Below are 19,919 nucleotides of genomic sequence, written 5' to 3'. Positions count from 1 at the left end.
GCCATCTGCCTCTTAGCATAGTGGTGCAGGGAGGATTAAATCCAGATTATGGCCGTTGTGTGCGTGTGTGTGTGTATGTGTGTGTATGTGTGTTTGTGTCTGTTGCTTGTCGTCAGTGTGTCCTTGGCTGCACAGACAAGCAGCAGGTTAGCTAGAGAGCTACCACGGGATTTGACAGCTATAGGAAGCCGAACCGGAGGGCGCCATAAGGAGAGCACGACCACTTTCACCTACCCCCCCAAAAAAAATATTCTCACCCTCGCAGAGTGAACAGTCACTGAACTCAAGATGGCTTTCTTGATCAAGAGCATGATTGGGAACCCCCTGTCAGGAATCGGCCTCGGTGGTGGAGGTGACAAAGAAGAGGAGGCCACCCCCACAGATCCAGCCAAAGCAGCAGGGATGACACGGGAGGAGTATGAGGAGTACCAAAAACAAGTGGTGGAGGAGAAGTAAGTAGTAACATGGGACAATGCTCCATTTTAATGCCATTGGCCCGTGGAAAACAGTATGGCTGCGGAATTTACAATCTGACCTTGACAAGTTGTTTTCTACTTCCCTCCACTGTTTCTTTCCCCCTCTTTTGCCTAACATATTTTCACTCTAACGCTAACTAAATGTAAACACTCATATATCCATTTTTTCAAGAGCTTACACTGAGTAAGCTATGTTTTTAAGAGATGTGTCAGTTGTTGAAGGTCACAGCAGAGGTATCATCACAGTGGATCTTTTCTACATCATAACCTCCTGAGGCTAATGGTCCTGTCGTATCAATAATCTCCCATAATCTGTCATCTATTTCTGCATCGATAACAGTTATGGGTAACATTTTGACGGACTCAGTAACTGAGTAAGCAATTAGAAGGCGGCAGTTTTATTTGCAGCTCGAAAACAGGGATTTGAAAGCAGAAATATTGTAACTTAATAAACTAAAATAAAATAAAAATCCTACGATTAAGGTGATTCTATGGTGGTGCAGCAAAATAAAACAAACACAGTCCTGCAAAATTATATTTATTCATCCATCTTATGTGGATCAACATAGGTGAGGTAGCTGTTTTAGTCCAGATCGAAGGACAGTTTGAAAGTATTTTGCCACTCTTTTCCTATAGGACATCTTTTGAATATATAAAACAGCTACAGTAATATGAGCAGCACATAGCTTGGTTTTGTGCTCCACCATGTTGCTGCCCTGTATGTAGAAATGTACGTATATACCAACAACGTGATTAATCCACATTAAAATTACATTTTGAAGAAATATTGTGGATAAAAAACGTTTAAAAAATTTGGATTTATGTGATACAGAGTAGATTTTGCAGCATCCAGCAGATCCTGTATTACATAACAAGGCTAATCCAGCCTCTTCACTCTTATGTTTGGGAAATGATTTTAAACGCAGACGTAAATTGACAACATTCTCCATAAATGTAGATTTCTACTGATGCATTGAGATCTATAGCAAAAAACAACCATTTGTCTACAAAATAGCACAACTATCTGTATGATCTGGCAGAATTAGCATTTTAACAAAAGCAGCCAATAGCTTTTTTATAGATACCTCAGTCTACTGTGTTGTTGTTGCTTTACTACAGTTCAAGTGCTGTTATTTTGGCTTGATTTCAAATCGTCTTGACTCAGTCTGGACTATTAATCCCATCTCTAATTGGCTGAGGGAAAGTATGCGAGTCTCCTCTTGAAAATAAAACTTAAATCAATGGGCTTTGATAACTTCAAACATCTGATATCTTTGATTCAAAGATAAAACCAAGAATCACTGATTAAGATACTTACTTACACCTAACACCTCTCCTGGAGTACAAGTTGTTGATAAAACTGACCTGCAGAGCTCTACTAAATTCTCTTGTTTTTTGTTTCTGTAGCATGTGAAGATTTTATACGGCATGTTGCTAACCCTACGTCCAAACCCCTCCTTTCTCAACAACCCTAAGATGTTGTAAACACTTTAATTTAATTCATAGTGTAACAAAGAATACAGCCTAGCTTATGTTGTATTCCATGGATCTAAGGGAAGTGAAACTTGAGTAACTGGCAGTTAAAATATTACATTACTAAGGCAATACATTTACACACACACATTACAGATTTCAATAATATGTCAATATATCTTTGACCAGACTGTAATAAATAACAGCCAATATTTCCCACTTTGTAGTAAAAGAAGGTACTTATTAGATTGCAACCGCCAATGAACCTGATAATGTCCTTTTTATAAGTGTTGAGTGAAATAGATTTTCGGATATTTACAGTTCTGAGTTAATAAAGTATATATTTTGTATTTCAGGATGGAGAGAGATGCCGACTTCTTACACAAGAAGGCAGAGAGGGCCACACTCAGGGTGTGCCTCAGAGAAAAATACAGGCTGCCAAAGGTAACGACTTTTTATTCATAGTTCAAATTGAATTCAGACAAATACATTAACAAACAATTTTACCTGTTAACTGATATAGTGAGTTATAAACGAATTATTCACTGTTTGTATACTGCTTATGAATGATAGGGTGTTAAAGTCATGTTAACTTAACTTTTTTTCCCATCAGATTATACACTCCTCCTCTCAGTATTTATTTTTTGTTTTAAATAAAGGCTGGTAAATCCAATTAACAGTCCTTATTACAGGGCATAACTGTCCAGTGGTTGGTAGAAAATGCAGGATTTGATAACTGAGCTAGGTGTCCTCCTGTTGAGGTCATCTTTATCTAACAGCAGCTGCAGCTCCGGCGACAGGAGGTGGAAGCCATGCCAGTAGATTAGCGAGAAGACGTTCAACCAGCGTCCTGGAAGACGTTAGTGTCCCATATTGCACCTTGAGTCTAACAAAGCCAAATGCCACTGAGCAGGTGTCCCAGGCTCATTAGGGAGCGCCGGGCAGTGTGAACTGGTTTTAAGAAAGAACAACATCTTGGCCTACTTTAGTGGATGTAAACCGAGCAACTGCACAATTTTAAAAGGGAAAATAAGCTGTAATGGAAGGAGCAAATAAGGTATGTTGGCATTTTATTTAAGCCATTAAGAGATAACTATTAGTAGTGTCTTCTAATCGCATAGACTGGGGTAGAGGTGAAAACATGCTTATAAATGTGAAATGTGTGTTTTTATAGCAGGAGAGCAAAATCAGTTTCTAATACAGTCATGATTTTTATTCATCTGAATGCAGTGATGACCTTGCTGGAGGCGTCTCTTATAGGATCTTAGTATCTTATAGCATAATGCAACAGACACTCTTTTGTTCTGGTTCCCGGTTGAAACAATGGGTGCATTTACTTTCTTCTTTTATTTGAAACCACATATATGGGGAGGAAAATGACAGAAGAAGAGAGAATATAAATCTAATTATTTTCCCTCAATGATGTTTACATTGCATTCCAGCTTGAAAATGCTAATGACAAATGACAAAGAGTCTTTATTAGTACTGAAATGTGCATTTTAAATGGCTTTTCAACAATAATAAGGGCTCCTTGTTCTGTTGATTCTTTTCTTTTAATGGGGAGGGGGTTGAGGACACGTACATGCTATCAAGAGTGGGGAAAAAGTATACATTTAACGTTTAAGTGTACAGTATAGTACAGTACAGTATAGAGTATAAACAGGAAGTTGGAGCGGTTAGTCTAATGGAATTAGGGTCTCGTGCAACGCTATAGAAGATATCTTTAGACTATCGTTGGGATTCGTAGAGGAAAGGCTAAAGCAGGGCTGAGATAATCCCACAGATTGAAGTTTAAAGTAGTCCCAGAGCACTGCCTATTGCATGACTATTCCAGATAGTAAGTGATTACACTGAGTTTGTCGGACAGGCTTTAATTTAGAATGATGCAAAAAAGGCACATAAAATAGACTTGTGTGTGCTCCACAAAAATGTAGGAAACACAGAGAGCAGAATATCCTGGAGGGCAGCTAGCTACTTGAATGTGGATTAAGACAAATCCTACAGTTCACCTATCTGTGTTTACGACTGTAGTTGGCTTGCTTATAATTTGAATTCAAAAGCAAACCAATGCACGGTATTTTGAGGATTTAATGTGTTACACATGAACTCAAAGAAAGACGATCTAATTAATCAAATAAAGGACCAAGTGGTACTTTATAGTAGGCAAATCAGAGACTTCCTTGTACCCAGTCTCAATAATCTGAATGTATAATCTGTCTGTGTTTCTGTGTTCTGACCATGCTTTCTCCCCGATGTTGTCATCTGCAGAGCGAGCAGGATGAGAACATGATCGAGATAGCCGGGGACGACGTGGACGTGCCCGAGGAGCTGCTCAAGATGGTGGACGAGGATGCCACGGAGGAGGAGGGCAAGGAATCCATGATGGGCCAGTTTCAAAACTTGCAGAACATGGACATGGACCAGCTGAAGGAGAAGGCCTCGGCCACCGTCACCGAGCTGAAGACAAAAGCAGAGGAGAAGTGCTCCGTCATGTGAACGGCCAGAGGTGGTCGCCAGTGTTTGGATGATGAAGAGGAGGAAGAGAAGAACACGAGAAAATTCATTTCAACATGTTCTGGGAATCTGCAGACTGAGCTGAAGTCTGGGATTTCAGTTATACTGCCTACAAAGTATTCACTTTTATTATAAGCATTAAAAAAGGTGTGTTATGTCATTTCTGCTACAGTCTGCAACTAAAGGATATACTGTCAAAGTTTCGCTTTTAGCTTGTTACTGAATGGGTAGTAATTTACAACTTATCATGGCAATAAACAAAAAACACTTTAAATTACAACCAAGGTGCCCCGTCTCTCCCCAGCGACCATTTTCTTTAGCTAAATTATGTAGAAAAGTGATTTTCCAAGTCAAGTATTCCTTGTCACATCATTCAACGGCCACACTGCATTTCGATATTTTGATTATTTGTGATATTATGTTCTTTCTTTTTCTCTGTTTGTTGTAAAAGAAGTCTCTAAAAGTGTGATTTTCAGTCAAATTAATAATATATCAGGACTCACTTATAAAAAACAACCTTCTTTAAGTTTTGTTAAAAAATCAATCCCATGTGAGTGTTTCAGTCTTCCTTTTGGTTCGTTGGTTATTCTAGTTTGGTTCGTTGGTTTTTGTTTTTTTTGTATGTGGTGTTTGAATTATGACATTTAGATTTTTTTTTCTTTTGATGTTATTACAAAGCAGACGGTATACATAAGCCTTGACGTGTTGAATTACTTTGGAATTTCTCCACATACACAATTGAATTGTAATAAAAGCTGTTGAGCCTGAAACATTTGCAGAGGCATTTGCAAATTTGCACAAATCATAACTTTAAAATACTGAAAGATTTATTCCATAAAAAATGAAAACAATGTACATAAAAACAGATGAAATAAATGGAGGTACTTGTAAATGCATTCTTCAAATAAATATGTATATTGAATACATGAAATATGTCAGTTTGTATTCTTCTCTTACTTCCTACATATCATATCAACAGTCAGATGTAGCTTTTCCGTAAACGCAAATGTTCAAACTGCATGTGTATAGCTCCACGTGCAAGCCAATATTATTAATAGAAAATATCAAGGATAGGAAAAGAATTTGCCTATTAACTGTAATGTGGCTGCATTGGACTTTATGCATTAAAAAAAAAGGTCAGCCACACAAAGAGCCACTAAACATTTTAGATGACACAACTTCAATGAATCCCATCTACCTGACTCAGAGCTAATGCAGTGAATAAAGAAATAGGTCCTTCTTTAATTGGGCATTATCCAAACTCTTGTTAGGGTTGATTAGGCAGCGCGGGGGGAGGAAGGAATCCTCAACATTTAGAGTTTCATGAGTTTAAACGGCAGTGGATTTGTAAAGTCTAGAGATTATCATCTAATAGGATCAGCACAAGCAAGGTTGTCAGCCGCCTTTTCTCTCTCTCTCTCTCTCCCTCCCTCTCTCTCTCTCCCTCTCTCTCGCTCTCTGTTAGCTTAGCATAAAGACTGGAAATACAGGGAAACAGTCTGTTTCTGTCTGAAGGCAACAAAATGCACCTACCAGCACCATTAAAACTCACCAATAGACACATTAGGTCTTTGGTTTGCTATCTTCTTCTACAACCTACAACCTGGATGACCACAGATTGTATGTTTCTACCCTCTTATACAACCCATATAAGTGTTTCCTAAATTAGCACCCCTACCAGTAGCAGCTCAAGGGTCACATTCATCGGTCCCAGTTTGGTTAGGTTTAGGCAGAAAAACAACTTCAGTTACGTATGTAAATATTTGATATAGTAATGTGCATAAGTTAACCTGTAAGTTAAATTACGCACGTTGACTTATTTAACGTATTAGTAAGTCATTGTAAGTCAATTTGCCAAGTTTTGGTTTCACTACAGGGCAGTGGTCTCCCGGGTGAAAGTCCTGGGCAGACTGTCATCTCTTATACCACGTCACATGACTTTCTCCTTCGCTGCCATCATAATTATTACGGCCACTGGAGGTTGCCTCCACTTTAATCGTAAATATATGTCCTAATGAGCTGTTTGAACCATAGACTGTATATAAAGATGGACAGATTGCTGAAAGTGAAGTCAAAACATCTTGATCGCCCCCTGGTGGCTGGCTGCAGTTTCGAATCCCCCTCCCCCAACATGTTATCACATGTGACATTGGTCAAACTAACAATTCAAAGTATACCTCAAATAATTTTTTTTTCCCAGAGATGGTTTCCTTCATTTTAGGTAGTTCTTAAAGCGCTGATATTTGTTCGAGCAGGGTTTTTTTTTAATTATCTATTTAATGCTATGGAGTAAAACATCATATTTGACAGCTGTGCTTGACTTGTGATTGGTTGTAAGGGCGGGACTTTGATTATTGATCACACTTGACAGAGTATGGATTTTTTTTTTTTTGGACAGAGCCATGCAGGCTAGCTGTTTAGACTTAGACTTCTCTTTATTGATCCCTTTAGGATGATTCTCGCATGGAGATTGAATTGCCCTGAGATAACTTTTGTTATGATTTGGCACTATAAATGAAATTGAATTGAACTGAATTTCAGTTTCAGTAGTTTACAATATTTGTGCTAAGCTAAGCAGCTTCTGTAGCTTCAAGGAAACAAATGAGCATAGTTCCCAAATTGTCGAACTTGTCCTTGAAAGCGTCTAGATCTTATTAAGTGATCATAGTGGACATAGTTGAAACCTGCAAGATGTTTTCGTTGTCTCCATTACTGGAATAGTGAACACCGGAGGTTATTATGCAAAGTAAAGCTTCATTCAGCCTGTGCGCTTGCGACTCTCAAGGTTAAGCTGAGCGTTGATTGAGTTCATGAGTCAGATAAGTGTTCGTCTTTTTCATTTTTATTGTAATCAAATCAAACTCACTTAAACTTTTCAGACACCATACAAGTCTTTTATCAAGATCTAACACCCTCAGAACTCCTCACATGCAAACAGAACAAGAGAGCATCTTTAAAAAGGTTTTGCAGCATGAATTAACTTTTGCATGATGGAGTCACAGTTTTTTGCTGTTCATTAAAGCAGAGCTCAGTTAGCATCTCTTTCCCTCTGACCCCCCTCCTCTGCAAACAAAGGATAAAGTCACCTTCGGTAATTAGGAAAAGCTAAATAGTTTTAAGGGTTTTCTTTTGAGTAAAATAATGTAATCCCCTTAAGCAGGATTACATCACTGCTGTCAATCTTTGTGTGCTGTTAAGTGGTTATTGTTTAGGCGCTGTTACCCTCTTTGGCTCAACACATTTAAGAAACCGGTGAAAGAAACGCCTAATAGTTTAAGTCTGATTTATGAATAATTGATTTATTTCTAATGACCCTCTAAATGTGTTTAAGTCTCTTTTATTCAACACGTCAGGAGGTGCAAGATTGATCCTTTAGGTCAATAAAACAAATAGTTCTTCAAATAAATGAAATGTCCATTTGGCAACAATATATTGACGCTTTGATTAAATATTAAGCTGTCATCTTGCAATCCGTGTCCTGACCAGAAATCTTGTAATTATGATTTTGTTGTACCTTAATCTGTGGGCCTAATCTTCCTCCTTTTTTCACAGACATGAACATGACATCTGGAGGAGTGGAAAGATGGTTTTAAGATTTATGTAAGTAGGTTTAGAGCCAGCACTGACTGATGCACTTGAGATGGGGAGGAGTTATTCAAGGGAGTGTGTGTGTGTGTGTGTGCACTGTTGCCTGCTTGGGCGCACAGTTACCCCTAAATCCAGGGCCAAATCCAACAGGACGTCCCCTCTCTGACGTACAGCGGGGGTGCCGCATGAGCAGGGGGTCTTACAGCAGGCACTACTTTAAAAGCCCCCTCTGAAGATGCTCCATATCCACTGAGCAAGACGGGCTTACTGGTGCGTTTCTTCTGCGCAACTTTTCCACTCGGCTCTGGTTTGCAGTTTACAACTTTTCCAAACCCAAAGAGCAGCGATATTTATATTGAAAAGAAGCTGCGTAGCCTAATTGTGACCACTTTTTTTGGACTTCATCGACCAATGTGGCTCCTTGGATCAGCTTCCCAAGTGATGATGATGATGGATGAGCGCATGTCTCCGTCCGCACGCTCCGTCCAGAGCCCGGGGGACAACCCGTCCACAGTCCACAGCATAGAGGCGATACTGGGATTTAAAGAGGACACTATCTTCCATAAATCGGCCTGCTACAGCATGACAGAGAAAATCCTGGTCAAAGACGCGGAGCGAAATGTAATTATGACGCCACTGAAGAAAAGCCACTCCTCAGAAAGTTTTGACAGTAAGTGATTCTCTCCGAAATTAAGCTTCTAGTAGATTCAAGTGCAAAAAAAATATAAATCTACTTATGTTTATTTAAAAACACCTTTACTTCTTTCTCAAGAAAATCATCCAGTAGTCAGTTTTTCGAGTCAGGTGACAGTTTGTCTTGATATAGTGCATGCGCGCTTTTTGCAGATTATATAGATATAAAAAGACCAAATTAATGCTTATAGACACACACAAAAAGTTGCTTTAGATCAAACTAGAATGAGAATTTAGGACGCAAACACCTTTACTTCTTTCTCAAGAAAATCATCCAGGAGTCATTTTTTGATATAGTGCATGCGCGCTTTTTGCAGATTATATAGATATATAAAGAACAAAATGATGCTTATAGACGCACAGAAAGTTGCTTTACTTCAAACCATAATGAGATTTTAGGACGCATATTTAAAGTTGGCTCAACAGTTTTGAGACTTCTTTTCTCGGTCCTCCTCACACTCTCCTCTCCCCGCAGGTGTGTGTTGTGCCAGCGGCGCCGCGGAAGCCTCGGCCTGCCCGGACTCACCGGACAGAGACGGCAAACTGTCCGATGATGACAACCCCAAAAAGAAACACCGTCGAAACCGGACAACATTCACCACCTTCCAGCTTCACGAACTGGAGAGGGCTTTCGAAAAGTCCCATTACCCGGACGTGTACAGCAGAGAGGAGCTGGCGATGAAGGTCAACCTGCCGGAGGTCCGAGTTCAGGTATGTCCCCAAAAACAACCGCGTTCACCGGCCTTTTTTGTCTCCCCGTGCACGCCTGTATTCGACCTGGATGCTGCAGAACAAATAGGGTCCACACTAATGTGGACATATATACATTATATCCTTATATTTTCAACTGACTATATGTAATAATTAAAACAATAAAAAGAAAAAAATAATATTTCCAAAATGACATCATTATCGCGTTTCCATAAAGGGTTATTTTGGTAGATATACGAATATTACACCAAATTGAATAAATATTAGACATTTAGAGAAAAACTTGTTTAATACGCTCACGTTATTTTCATTTGAAGGAATATTGATCCGGCTATAAGATCATAAATATAGTAATATATAATATATTCTTTTGAAGGATTTTTTTGGGCTGAATTTTAAATACAAATTAATTTGCAAAAAGTGAAACTTATTACTTTTATCATGAATTTTGAAAGAAACTGAAAAGCTGGAAGTTCAATCAGTTTCTTAAAATGTTATATTTTCAACAATCACTAATTATTGATCATCGCAATTTAATGCAAAGTGCCTCATTTAATAGCTGAAATCATCACTCAGATATCTCATATTGTCAACCTCCACTCTTATAAATATTTGAATACTTTACTGTATTTTATATTATAGATCTATAGTCATTGAAGCCTTTGATTCTTTTTTTAGCTTTTAATGTGTTTTTCTTTGGCTTTGTGTGTCTGTTCAGTTCCCTCTTTGTGTGTCTGTTCCCTCTTTAAGGATGAATAAAGTTGAAGAGTTGAACTGAATTGAAAATTAAAATCGTCCTCTTAACTTCCAGGTTTGGTTTCAAAACCGGCGGGCCAAGTGGCGTCGGCAGGAGAAGCTGGAGGTGAGCTCCATCAAGCTCCATGACACCTCCTCCTCCTTGCTCTCCTTCAGCCGCTCTCCCACCAGCTCCCTGGGCTCCAGTCTGCAGCTGGACCCCTGGCTCTCTACCCCGATCACCACCTCCACCTCTCTGCAGTCCCTCCCGGGCTTCATCACAGGTTCGCAGGGCCTCCCGGGCACTTACACTCCTTCTCCTCCCCCTTCCATGCCCTCTTCCTTGCCGGCCTCCTTCCTCAACTCCACAGCCCTGGGACACAACCCTCAACTGCCCCACATGGGCTCAATGTGCCCCCCGCCCCCAGCGTACCACTGCTCAGCGGATCCAAGGAACTCCAGTATTGCCTCACTGAGGATGAAGGCCAAGGAACATATTCAGTCTATTGGGAAGACGTGGTGATGCTGAGTGGAGGTTAAAAATGGACATCGAAGCCCAGCATGCATCATGCTGCATCTTTTGAGAAACTGACTTCATCCTCATGCTTACGGGATTGTTATCCTTGGAAATATACAGTTGAACTTCCAGGATGAGAGACAGCCTCGTCAACTATAAGGGTAACACTTTACTTCTCCCTATTTGGCATCCATAAGCAGTATATACACACATTGAATAAATGATAAAGTATAATTAAACGGATATAATTCTTGATTAATGTAAGTATCCTCCTGTGGAAACCTATAGGTGGCAACAAGAGGCTAAGGAAGAAAGTGAAACAAATATGTCTTTAAGAATAGTTGACAATTACGGTACATTAAATGTTTGTATACTGCTTATAATGCTAAAAAGGGGGAGTTTTAGTGTCACCCTCTCGGAAAACCTGTGACACTGACTGTCAAATTCCTATAAAATTCGAATGAACACTGATGATTGGCTGTTTTTCTCCTCCTTTATCTTCTCTACGAGTTGTGTTTACTGTAATGTTTTACGTTCGTTCAGCCCTGTCTCATTCTTATCCAGTGTTATGTTGCCACTATAACAAGTCCATTAGCACCCATCAGTATTTATTCTACTTTTGTAGTAAACAGAGAACTCCTCAATTATATTCACACTTTCCGGCTGCTTTTCTGATCCTTCATCGTGACAGATTCAACAAATGTTTTCATTTCAGTTCAAATATTTTTCTCAACACAATAAACTTTCTATGTAAAATCGATAAAAAAAGCGTGGCTAATCATGTTTTCCCTGTGTCACATTTGAGGTTGAGGTGGAGATTTGTCAGAAAATGTCTGACGGGATGAAAAATATGTGTGTGTACATCAGAAAAGACTACGATGCAAAAGGAATTATATAAAACATTAATTATGCTGCAGAGAGGAAGTGCATGGAAACTCAACACACACTAATTGGGGGAAAATATTGACTACAGCACCCCTCAGTGGTGTATTCCACTAACATGACTATTGGGTTGGGGACAATAAAATGTTAATTTAACAGTAAAAGCACAGTAATAAAGCGAACATTTTTAGTTATTGCATACTGAAGCGAGTTTCAAAATGCTGTCTAAAACACTTCAGGGGCCACGCATCGTACTGTAAATGCAAAAATCCATTTAACCTATTTATGGTTTCATGTTCCACACTACTTTAACATTTAGTAATTTAAAGACAAGAACACAGGGCATGACAAAGAAGCATCCTCAATTTGCAGTCCCTCTCTGTGTTTTACAGATAAAGTTTGTCAACCCACTTATTTCCTCCTCATTAACTCCTTTAAACTTTATCCCATTCGCTCCTGGGATTAGACTATAATGACTGGGTGAAAGTGGCTTGTACCTCTATTGTTCGCCAATCATCCGTGACAAATGAGGGAAGAGCAGAAAACGCGTTCCTTTGGCTTTAAGAAAAAAAGATGTGTGTAACTAAATTGTTTCAATTAGCATTTCCTATTGTCTGCAACCCCCGGGGGCTAATAATAGTCCCCGTCATCATTTATCCTACTGTCCTACATGCACACTGGGGTGTGTTTGTTTGTTCTCATGAAGAAAAGGCAGCGGCAAAGCTCGTTATATGGAGCATAAACTGCTTTTGTAATCTGTAATTATAATGATAACCCTTCGTGCTTTACCTTACTGGAAAGTTACTGAAAATGTGACCGCAGGAGCTCTCACAATGGGTACTGTGCACCATCTGGTGGTGCAAACTGGTTACTGTTCAGGCGGAGTTTTTATGAACATAAAACATTTTTAGAAAACAAAAAGTGAGTGTGTGCAAAATTAGAGAAAAGCTATTTGTGGTGTGCAAAGCATGATCAGACATCCACAATGCAGTTATCACAACTTTAAATTTATTAAGCATTCTCACGTCAGGTAACATAGCCTTGTCATATCAGTCTGTAATCAACCTGCTGCATTTAAATTATTGTTAAAATAAACTTCTATTGGGTTTCCAGCATCCTCTTACAGCAGAAAAATAAACAGTGTGATTATGTGATTATAGGGTGCATGTTTAGAAGTTAATGATGAATGTTTTGAAATTGGTCTTGCATTCAGGTGGAGCCATTGTCTCGCAGGTTCAAAGCCAGAAGACGCAGGTATGACATCTATAATGGAGAAATAAAAGTAACTATAACATCTCACTTACAAAAATGGTAATGTCTGAAGTATCACTAATAGGTAATCCACACACTGACCTCTCTGAGATATTTGTCTCTGTCCTCTTCTCTCCATGCGCTGTGCAGCCGAAGCAGCCTGTCTGCAGTTTGTGGCATCCTCTGTTTCTGGTTCTGGTTCTTTGGTTGCATCAGAGCCTCCATCAGTCCCTCTGTGACCGCAGCTCTTTCTGGGGGTGAGAGGTAGTCAGTGTTGTGGTTTGTCTCCTTCAGTCCAGGCAGGCTCTGGATGCTCTTCTTTCCCATCAAATGACCTGAAGAGTTGGATGTAACGGGGTGTGTTAACTTTTCTGGAATAAATCTGTTTGCGATCATTTGGTTTAAACAGTTGCACCATTACAATCGGTGATTAAATTGTAAATACAAAACCTCACTTTCACAATGTTGCAAGTCTGAATAAAACAGGTTATTCAGTATATGTCTCCCATGAAACAGCTGAGGTTAATGTATTTAGTAATTACATTTAATTCACTGTATAATTTATTTCTGTTGTGAACATATCCAGCACAAAATCCACCTGTCTATTACATTAACAAGTAATAAGAGTTACTAGAGCTGACACACACATGAGACAGGCAAATCACTGCCTTGCCTTATATAAATAAATTTACATTAATACATATTGACACATGTTATATATGAGCAAATATTTGTTCAAAAAAAGTAATGGTCCCTTAAAGCATATATATGTTTAAAATAGGTTCTGATCCTAGATATTATAAGATAGACTTTATTGTCCCAGATGGCAATTTTCCTTGGACATCTGTGTCTGCAAAAAACAATCACATGCATCCATTGATGTGCTCTAAATATGATTGCCAAATATGCATTTAACAAAAAATAAAGTAAATAAAATATCACGTTTAAAAACTATAAACTCCCACAGGCCTGTAGTAGTTTGACTGATTCCTATAAAATATGAAATGTCTCTTACCTACTGCCCAGTGGTTGCCGCGTGGATACATCTTGCCGATGACCGCGGCAGGACTCTCTGAGCAGTACAACATACACGGGATTGTAGCCAGAATGATAAAAAGTGGCCACACCGGTCTGCACGTCCACGAATAACCCACGCACACCCCGCTCATGTTACCGGAGAAAATGTCAGATCTAAACAGCGCTACTTGAATCCTCAGTTGCAGCGGATCTAACTTTAGAACATCTCCATCACGGTCGCTGTGTGTTTGAACCTCTGCAGCAGCGGGGTGAGAAGTCTTCCAGTTGCAGACTTGTTGAAGTTACACTCCCGATGCCTTTGATAGAAGTGACTAATGATGAAAGTTAAATGCCCCTCCTGAGAGCCTACACGCTGCACGTCAGCGGGTGTTTTTAAAAGTACCACGGTGACGATTAAGTCATGATGACAAATGATCATATATAGCATGTAATTATCACTGCTCGCCATTGTTGACCTGGAGATTGCAGTGATTGCGGGAGGCGTTCACGTCATTTCAAGAGGATGGACGCAATTTTGTGTAATTGCTTCCCTTTCAGTATGTGGGAAAAATAGAAAGTAGCCTAATGTTAAAACAGAAATCAGCAAAAGTACGTAAAGAGTGTTATTATAGGGAATCTAGTCTACTACAATTGAATTATATCCACTGAAGTGGTATGTTAAAAGCATTTTAATATGGAGGTGGAGCACAGGTTGATTACTTTATATAGCCGTATTAACAGTAATGCATCATATTTCATGGAGTGATCGCTTGTTCTTAATGCTAAAACCTAATGTAAAACTGGCTAGCATGCAGGCAAAGAAGCAGGCTACTACTGTCAGATAAAACTAATTCAGCATTGCACTCATAAGGGACTTTTTCTTTTTCTTTTTTCTTTTTAAAAGGTTTCTCAGATAATTCCACCACCAGTTCTTCTTGGTCATGTCTGGATTCAATTCAATTCAATTCAATTCAATTTTATTTATAGGGTCAAATCATAACAAAGGTTTTCTCAGGACACTTTACAGAGTAGGTATAGGCCACACTCTATGACGTATTTATGATTTACATAGACCCAACAATTCCCCCGTAGAGTACCGGCAGGAACGTCGGACAGACCCAGCTCTATGGAGGACAGCCATCTGTCTTGACAAAATCATCTTAAAAATAACAACATAGCTAAGGGCTCGTAAGCCCCAACTGTAAGCTCTATCAAAGAGGAAAGTTTTAAAGTCTTAAATATGGGGACAGTGTCTGCCTCCTGAATAACCCTTGGGAGTCGGTTCCACAGGAGAGGAGCTTGGTAGCTGAAGGCTCTGCCTCCCATTCTACTTTTGGAGACTCTAGGAACGACAAGTAGCCCTGCATTCTCAGAGCGCAGCGATCTAGTCGGGTTATACGGTACTATGAGCTCTTTAAGATACGACGGAGCCTGATCAATAAGAGCCCCAGCCCTACATATGTCTGATGATGGGCCGGGGCCCGAAACGTTACATGGTGCATTAAAAACACTATTTGGAGATGATTCTGGTGTGCGGACTCACCATTCATTCCTGTACTGCTTTTTTGTCCGGCAACCAGTCCTTATATTTTTGGATGTGCGTGCCTCTTTAACTTTCTTAAAGCTTAGACATTGACCATGAATGGTTACGGTTAGAAATTGACCATGAATGGTTAAGGTTAGTTGTTTAACACCTTTCTCCTTCCTTGTTAAAACCTGGTGTCTACAGTACATTGCCCACAATGCACTTAGGGTAGCATTACCAGATGTACTCCTAAGCACTGCGTATTATGGCTGAAGTCTGGCTACACCAGCTTATCATTCTGGGATAGGGGAAACAGTTCTGGCTTTTCAGGTATTTCTTTAACCCAATCACAATCATCTTAGGGTGCGGCTATGTAAACGGTGCCCTTACAAAGTAGATAGTGAAGACAGTGGAAGGGGCCTGGCATCCGGCTTGTGAGAGATGTGCCGGATATCAGGCTTTATCCCAGCGCTGTTCACCCGTTCAGAATACAATACACTCAACGTATTCTCAGGTTCCTAGGATATTGTAAGGAAAGTAATGCAAAAAAAATTGTAGGATATCTTACAAAATATGAAACTCTATTTAATGCAACTATGGGGACTGGAAGTGGATTGGAAACAAAAAGTGATGGTGAGGCAACAAAACTACCCTTACAGTATGTGACAAAAGATGACTGTTAGGCTTGGGCTAGGCATCCAAACGACTTGGTTAGGATGAGAAAAAAGGTCTGTTTTGACCATTTTTTAAAATGCAAGTTTTTTGCGTGTCTCCCAAATATATTGAGCTGCAATACTAAATAACTGGATTATCCCTTTCAGTTATTTCCCCCCCTCTGGTAATGCAACAGTATTTAAATACTCTGTTATAAGGGAAAGCCTTTTTGGTCCATTCATTCATGTTTTACTAAAGTACAGAGGTATTAATGTAAGCAAATAAAGCAGGCTATCAAAAGTAAAAAATACTCATCATATAGAATGGCCCTGTTTCTGAATATTATACTAGTGGTGCTTCGTTAACATGTTTACATTGAAATGTAACATTTGAATGTGTTTATTATGTAGTATCTTATGCTAGAAAGTCCAGCTGTAAAAAGGATAATATTTATCTCTGAAATGTAGGGGAGTAAAAGTATCAAATAATATGAATTGATTCGTAAATAACAGTACAAGCACCTTACAATTAGTATTTATACAACAAGTATTAAAGGTTACTTTACTATTTACGGGCATCTGCAGAACAAGAAGCCAGTTAATTAGAAAAGAATAGAATAGAAAAGCCCTGTGATGTAGCTTAATCTTACTTCATATCACAACATTTGAAGGCTACCTGACCTGTATAATACATTCATTCATCTACAACCGCTTGTCCCTGTCGGGGTCGCAATGGGCTGGAGCCCATCCCAGCTGACATCGGGCATGAGGCGTGGTACACCCTGGACAGGATGCCAGTCTATCGCAGGGCACATAGAGACGAACAGAGACAGGCAACCATTCACACCTACGGTGTTTATTTTTCCATTATTATGTTGTGTTTGTAGAGAACCACTGCAGTTTTCTAAACATGTCACTTTCAGAGCAGAGGAAATGACGCAGAAGTAAAAAAAATAATCAACAGTGATTGCAAAGGAACAAGTCTTGAACGACGATGATGCATATTTTTGCTGCAGACAACACCTGCCGTGTTTTCCGTTACAAGAATTTGACAATGAAGCATATGCCAGCTTTTTATGCATAGTCCACATCATTTCTTGGTACAGTTTATTACAGTGTATTTATCCCCTGGAAAGGTCAACAGCGTCAATTAAGCAGTCCTCAAACACAGTGAGGCACCCACGCATGAGCCTGTGTGAAATCCTTATACTTGACTGATCCCTTTCATGACAGTATTGACAGACAGATAGCTGGAGGAAGAGAATATATGAGGACAGATAAGGTAAGTAACATTTTGTGTTGAAAAGGTTGGAGGTTTCCTCTGGGTATTGTCAGGTCAAAAGCCCCCTTTACATCCCATTTTAGATATTAGGGAGTATCTCTGGCTCGTAACGTATCTTCGTCAAAGGATGACCTTAACAAAACAGGATGAGTCACTTACGATCAAAGGGCAGTATCAAGTAATGCCGGCTAAAATATTTGTTGGTTTATTTTTTATGTGAGACAACAAGAAACTGCATAAGATCATATACCAAGAAAACAACTTGGGAAATCATCAAATTCCAGGAAAAGGAAATGTACCACTGAAATCAAACGGTTTTGAGTTCATCTTTTAAAAATCATGTTTGAACATAATGATTAAGATTTATTCTGTCTCTCATTTAAAATGTGATCAAATTGTATTTATTACTTTATAATTGAGGTGAATTTCTACACGGTGTGGTAGACTAAATGAAACCAAATGCGTCAGACTTCAAACATGTCATGTAATGCAGAGTGAGGGTGTGAACTCGGGGTTATTGCATAGAGGCCAAGGAGTTTTTAATTAGGTGCTCTTGTATTCGCGATTTCACTAACAGCCACTCATGTCTGATTGCCAGCCCTTGATCCCCTGCACTCGAGACCACTGACATCATTTAAAAGCACACAATAAAACCAGATAAATTATTGTTCCGGCAACATGTGTGAGCTGGTACTAACCAATTCTCCATACTTTGGTAGCCCCTGCTATGCATAACTTCAACCTTTCAAACTCAAAGTGCTGGTAGAAGTGGATGTACTGTAATTGTCTAATCAATTCATACTTCCTTTGACTGTACTTCATTTCAGAGGCTAATGTTGTTCATTGTGTACTTATTAATAGATTAATGCTATAGTACATTAACTTCAACTGTAAAACCCTGGTTTAATCTCAACTTCATTTTGATTAGAAACAGCAGATGGCACTGTCGGGTGAATTTAAGGAGAACGCACTCTTAATGATAAGTCATGTATCAATAACTTTCATTTTAAAGTATATTAAATGTGTGTACATTATTACATGCCAATGGCATGAAACTACTGCTTTTACTGCCATGTGTAAATATTATTTACAATCAATGTATGTTGTATCATCATTTTTATGAAAAAAAAAACAATAATACATATTTCTTAAAGCTAATCTGATATATTTAAAACAGAGTGACCAATAAGTGATCTCATTTGTGAGCTGTGAAAATACACCCTTTTCTAGTTTCTAGTCTCTCCTCTTTTCAAATGTCATGATACATTGAGTGATACATTAAGTGTCCTGATGGTTGTCAAGACTGTAATGATATTGGCTTTATACAAATGTATAAATGGGCCATTAAAATGGGCCAATTAAGAAAGGCCTTTCAGTAGGAAAGTGTCATTAAATAGGACAGTATGCCATTATAAAGTCTTTTCTGTTTGTCTGTTTCAACTAAATCACTTGGCAGCCGTCCAATCAGAAACCTCCAAGAAAGTGCTGGGATTTAAAGGAAAATTGTTTTAGTTTATATTGTTACACAAGAGACAGAGAGGGAGAGAGGTGCCTGTGCTTTTACTGTCAGGGCAACTCAGCACTGAACTCTCTGCCCGAGGAGCTGAGACTTGCAGAATCAGTGATATCTTTTAACTCCCTTCTCAAGACTTAAAAAAGCTTTTAAATCATTAAAGATCCCCTCCACTCAACAATGCGTTTTGATCTATGCCCCCTAAAATGACCTTGACTATACTGACGTGTATCTTGTAGTTTGTATTTCAAGAGGTGTTTGCACAATCCTCTCCTGAAAGGAAAGACGTTTAATCACTTCCCTCAAATCTGAGATTCACACCTCCAGCCCCTGGCGGATTTGTCAGTACAGGGAGCTCGTCATTCTGTAATGTGAGCTGGGCCAAAGCCTGAAATAATATCTGAATATTTGGATCCAGCCCTAGAGGCGTGGGGGCATTGCTTCATTTTAATTTCACAAGTCAAAAAGGTTGGTAACCACTGGTTTTAATGGAGTCTTAAAACTAGGAATCCACCTTTCAGCGATGTACGTTCCATTTACCTTCAGGTATACAGGGTATTTGGGAGTTAAAATTGGGATATCGGGCTGCAAATAACAACTATATTCTCGATTAATCGATTGTTTGGTCTATATTATCAGATAATGGTGAAAAATGCCCATCAGTGATTCCCAACGGCCACATCGACGTCCTGAAAAATCTTGTATTGTCCACAGCTCAAAGATATTCAGTTCACTGTGTTCAAATAGCTCCTTTTTGCTCCTGAAATAAATGGAGGCGAGGTGACGTCACAAGACTGTGCCTCTGTTAGGGGTGGGGGAGCACAGCAACCTCAGCCTCCTCTCCTGCACTGAATCTGTCACACTGGAGAGAGGCAGAGGCCTTTTATGATGCACAAATCCAGCTGCCTTGCAGTGTATAAAATGCATTTGTGTTGTCTGATGAATAAATCTGACATGCTCCTTTACATAATGAAAGCTAATTAGTTTACGCGGCAGAATTCATGGCTGCCTTTGATAGGCCTTCCAGATGCAACAAGGACTGGTAGCAGGCCAAATAGAGACAGCCTTATTCAGCTCAAAGTCTCTATC

The 19,919-nt window shown here is 39.2% G+C and overlaps 3 protein-coding genes across 3 annotated transcripts; 2 read left to right on the top strand and 1 right to left on the bottom strand.

Annotated features, from left to right (window-relative positions):
* Positions 1 to 288: 288 nt before the first annotated feature.
* On the top strand, positions 289 to 4,445 carry cplx4a (complexin 4a; the record flags this gene model as incomplete). The annotated part of the gene is made up of 3 exons (XM_083929964.1): positions 289 to 452; positions 2,306 to 2,393; positions 4,218 to 4,445. 3 exons carry the CDS (start codon positions 289 to 291, stop codon positions 4,443 to 4,445), a joined length of 480 nt encoding a protein of 159 aa, XP_083786090.1.
* A 4,017-nt stretch (positions 4,446 to 8,462) lies between these two features.
* On the top strand, positions 8,463 to 10,713 carry rx3 (retinal homeobox gene 3; the record flags this gene model as incomplete). The annotated part of the gene is made up of 3 exons (XM_083930215.1): positions 8,463 to 8,721; positions 9,220 to 9,455; positions 10,267 to 10,713. 3 exons carry the CDS (start codon positions 8,463 to 8,465, stop codon positions 10,711 to 10,713), a joined length of 942 nt encoding a protein of 313 aa, XP_083786341.1.
* Positions 10,714 to 12,621: 1,908 nt separating this feature from the next.
* On the bottom strand, positions 12,622 to 14,009 carry grp (gastrin-releasing peptide; the record flags this gene model as incomplete). Its single annotated transcript, XM_083929504.1, has 3 exons — positions 12,622 to 12,852; positions 12,943 to 13,175; positions 13,856 to 14,009. 3 exons carry the CDS (start codon positions 14,007 to 14,009, stop codon positions 12,799 to 12,801), a joined length of 441 nt encoding a protein of 146 aa, XP_083785630.1. The 3' UTR covers positions 12,622 to 12,798.
* Positions 14,010 to 19,919: the final 5,910 nt, after the last annotated feature.

This window comes from Echiichthys vipera (assembly GCF_963691815.1).
Source record: "Echiichthys vipera genome assembly, chromosome: 16".
NCBI lineage: Eukaryota > Metazoa > Chordata > Actinopteri > Perciformes > Trachinidae > Echiichthys > Echiichthys vipera.
Note: the sequence above shows the minus strand (reverse complement) of the source record. Positions and strands in the feature narration are given on the sequence as shown.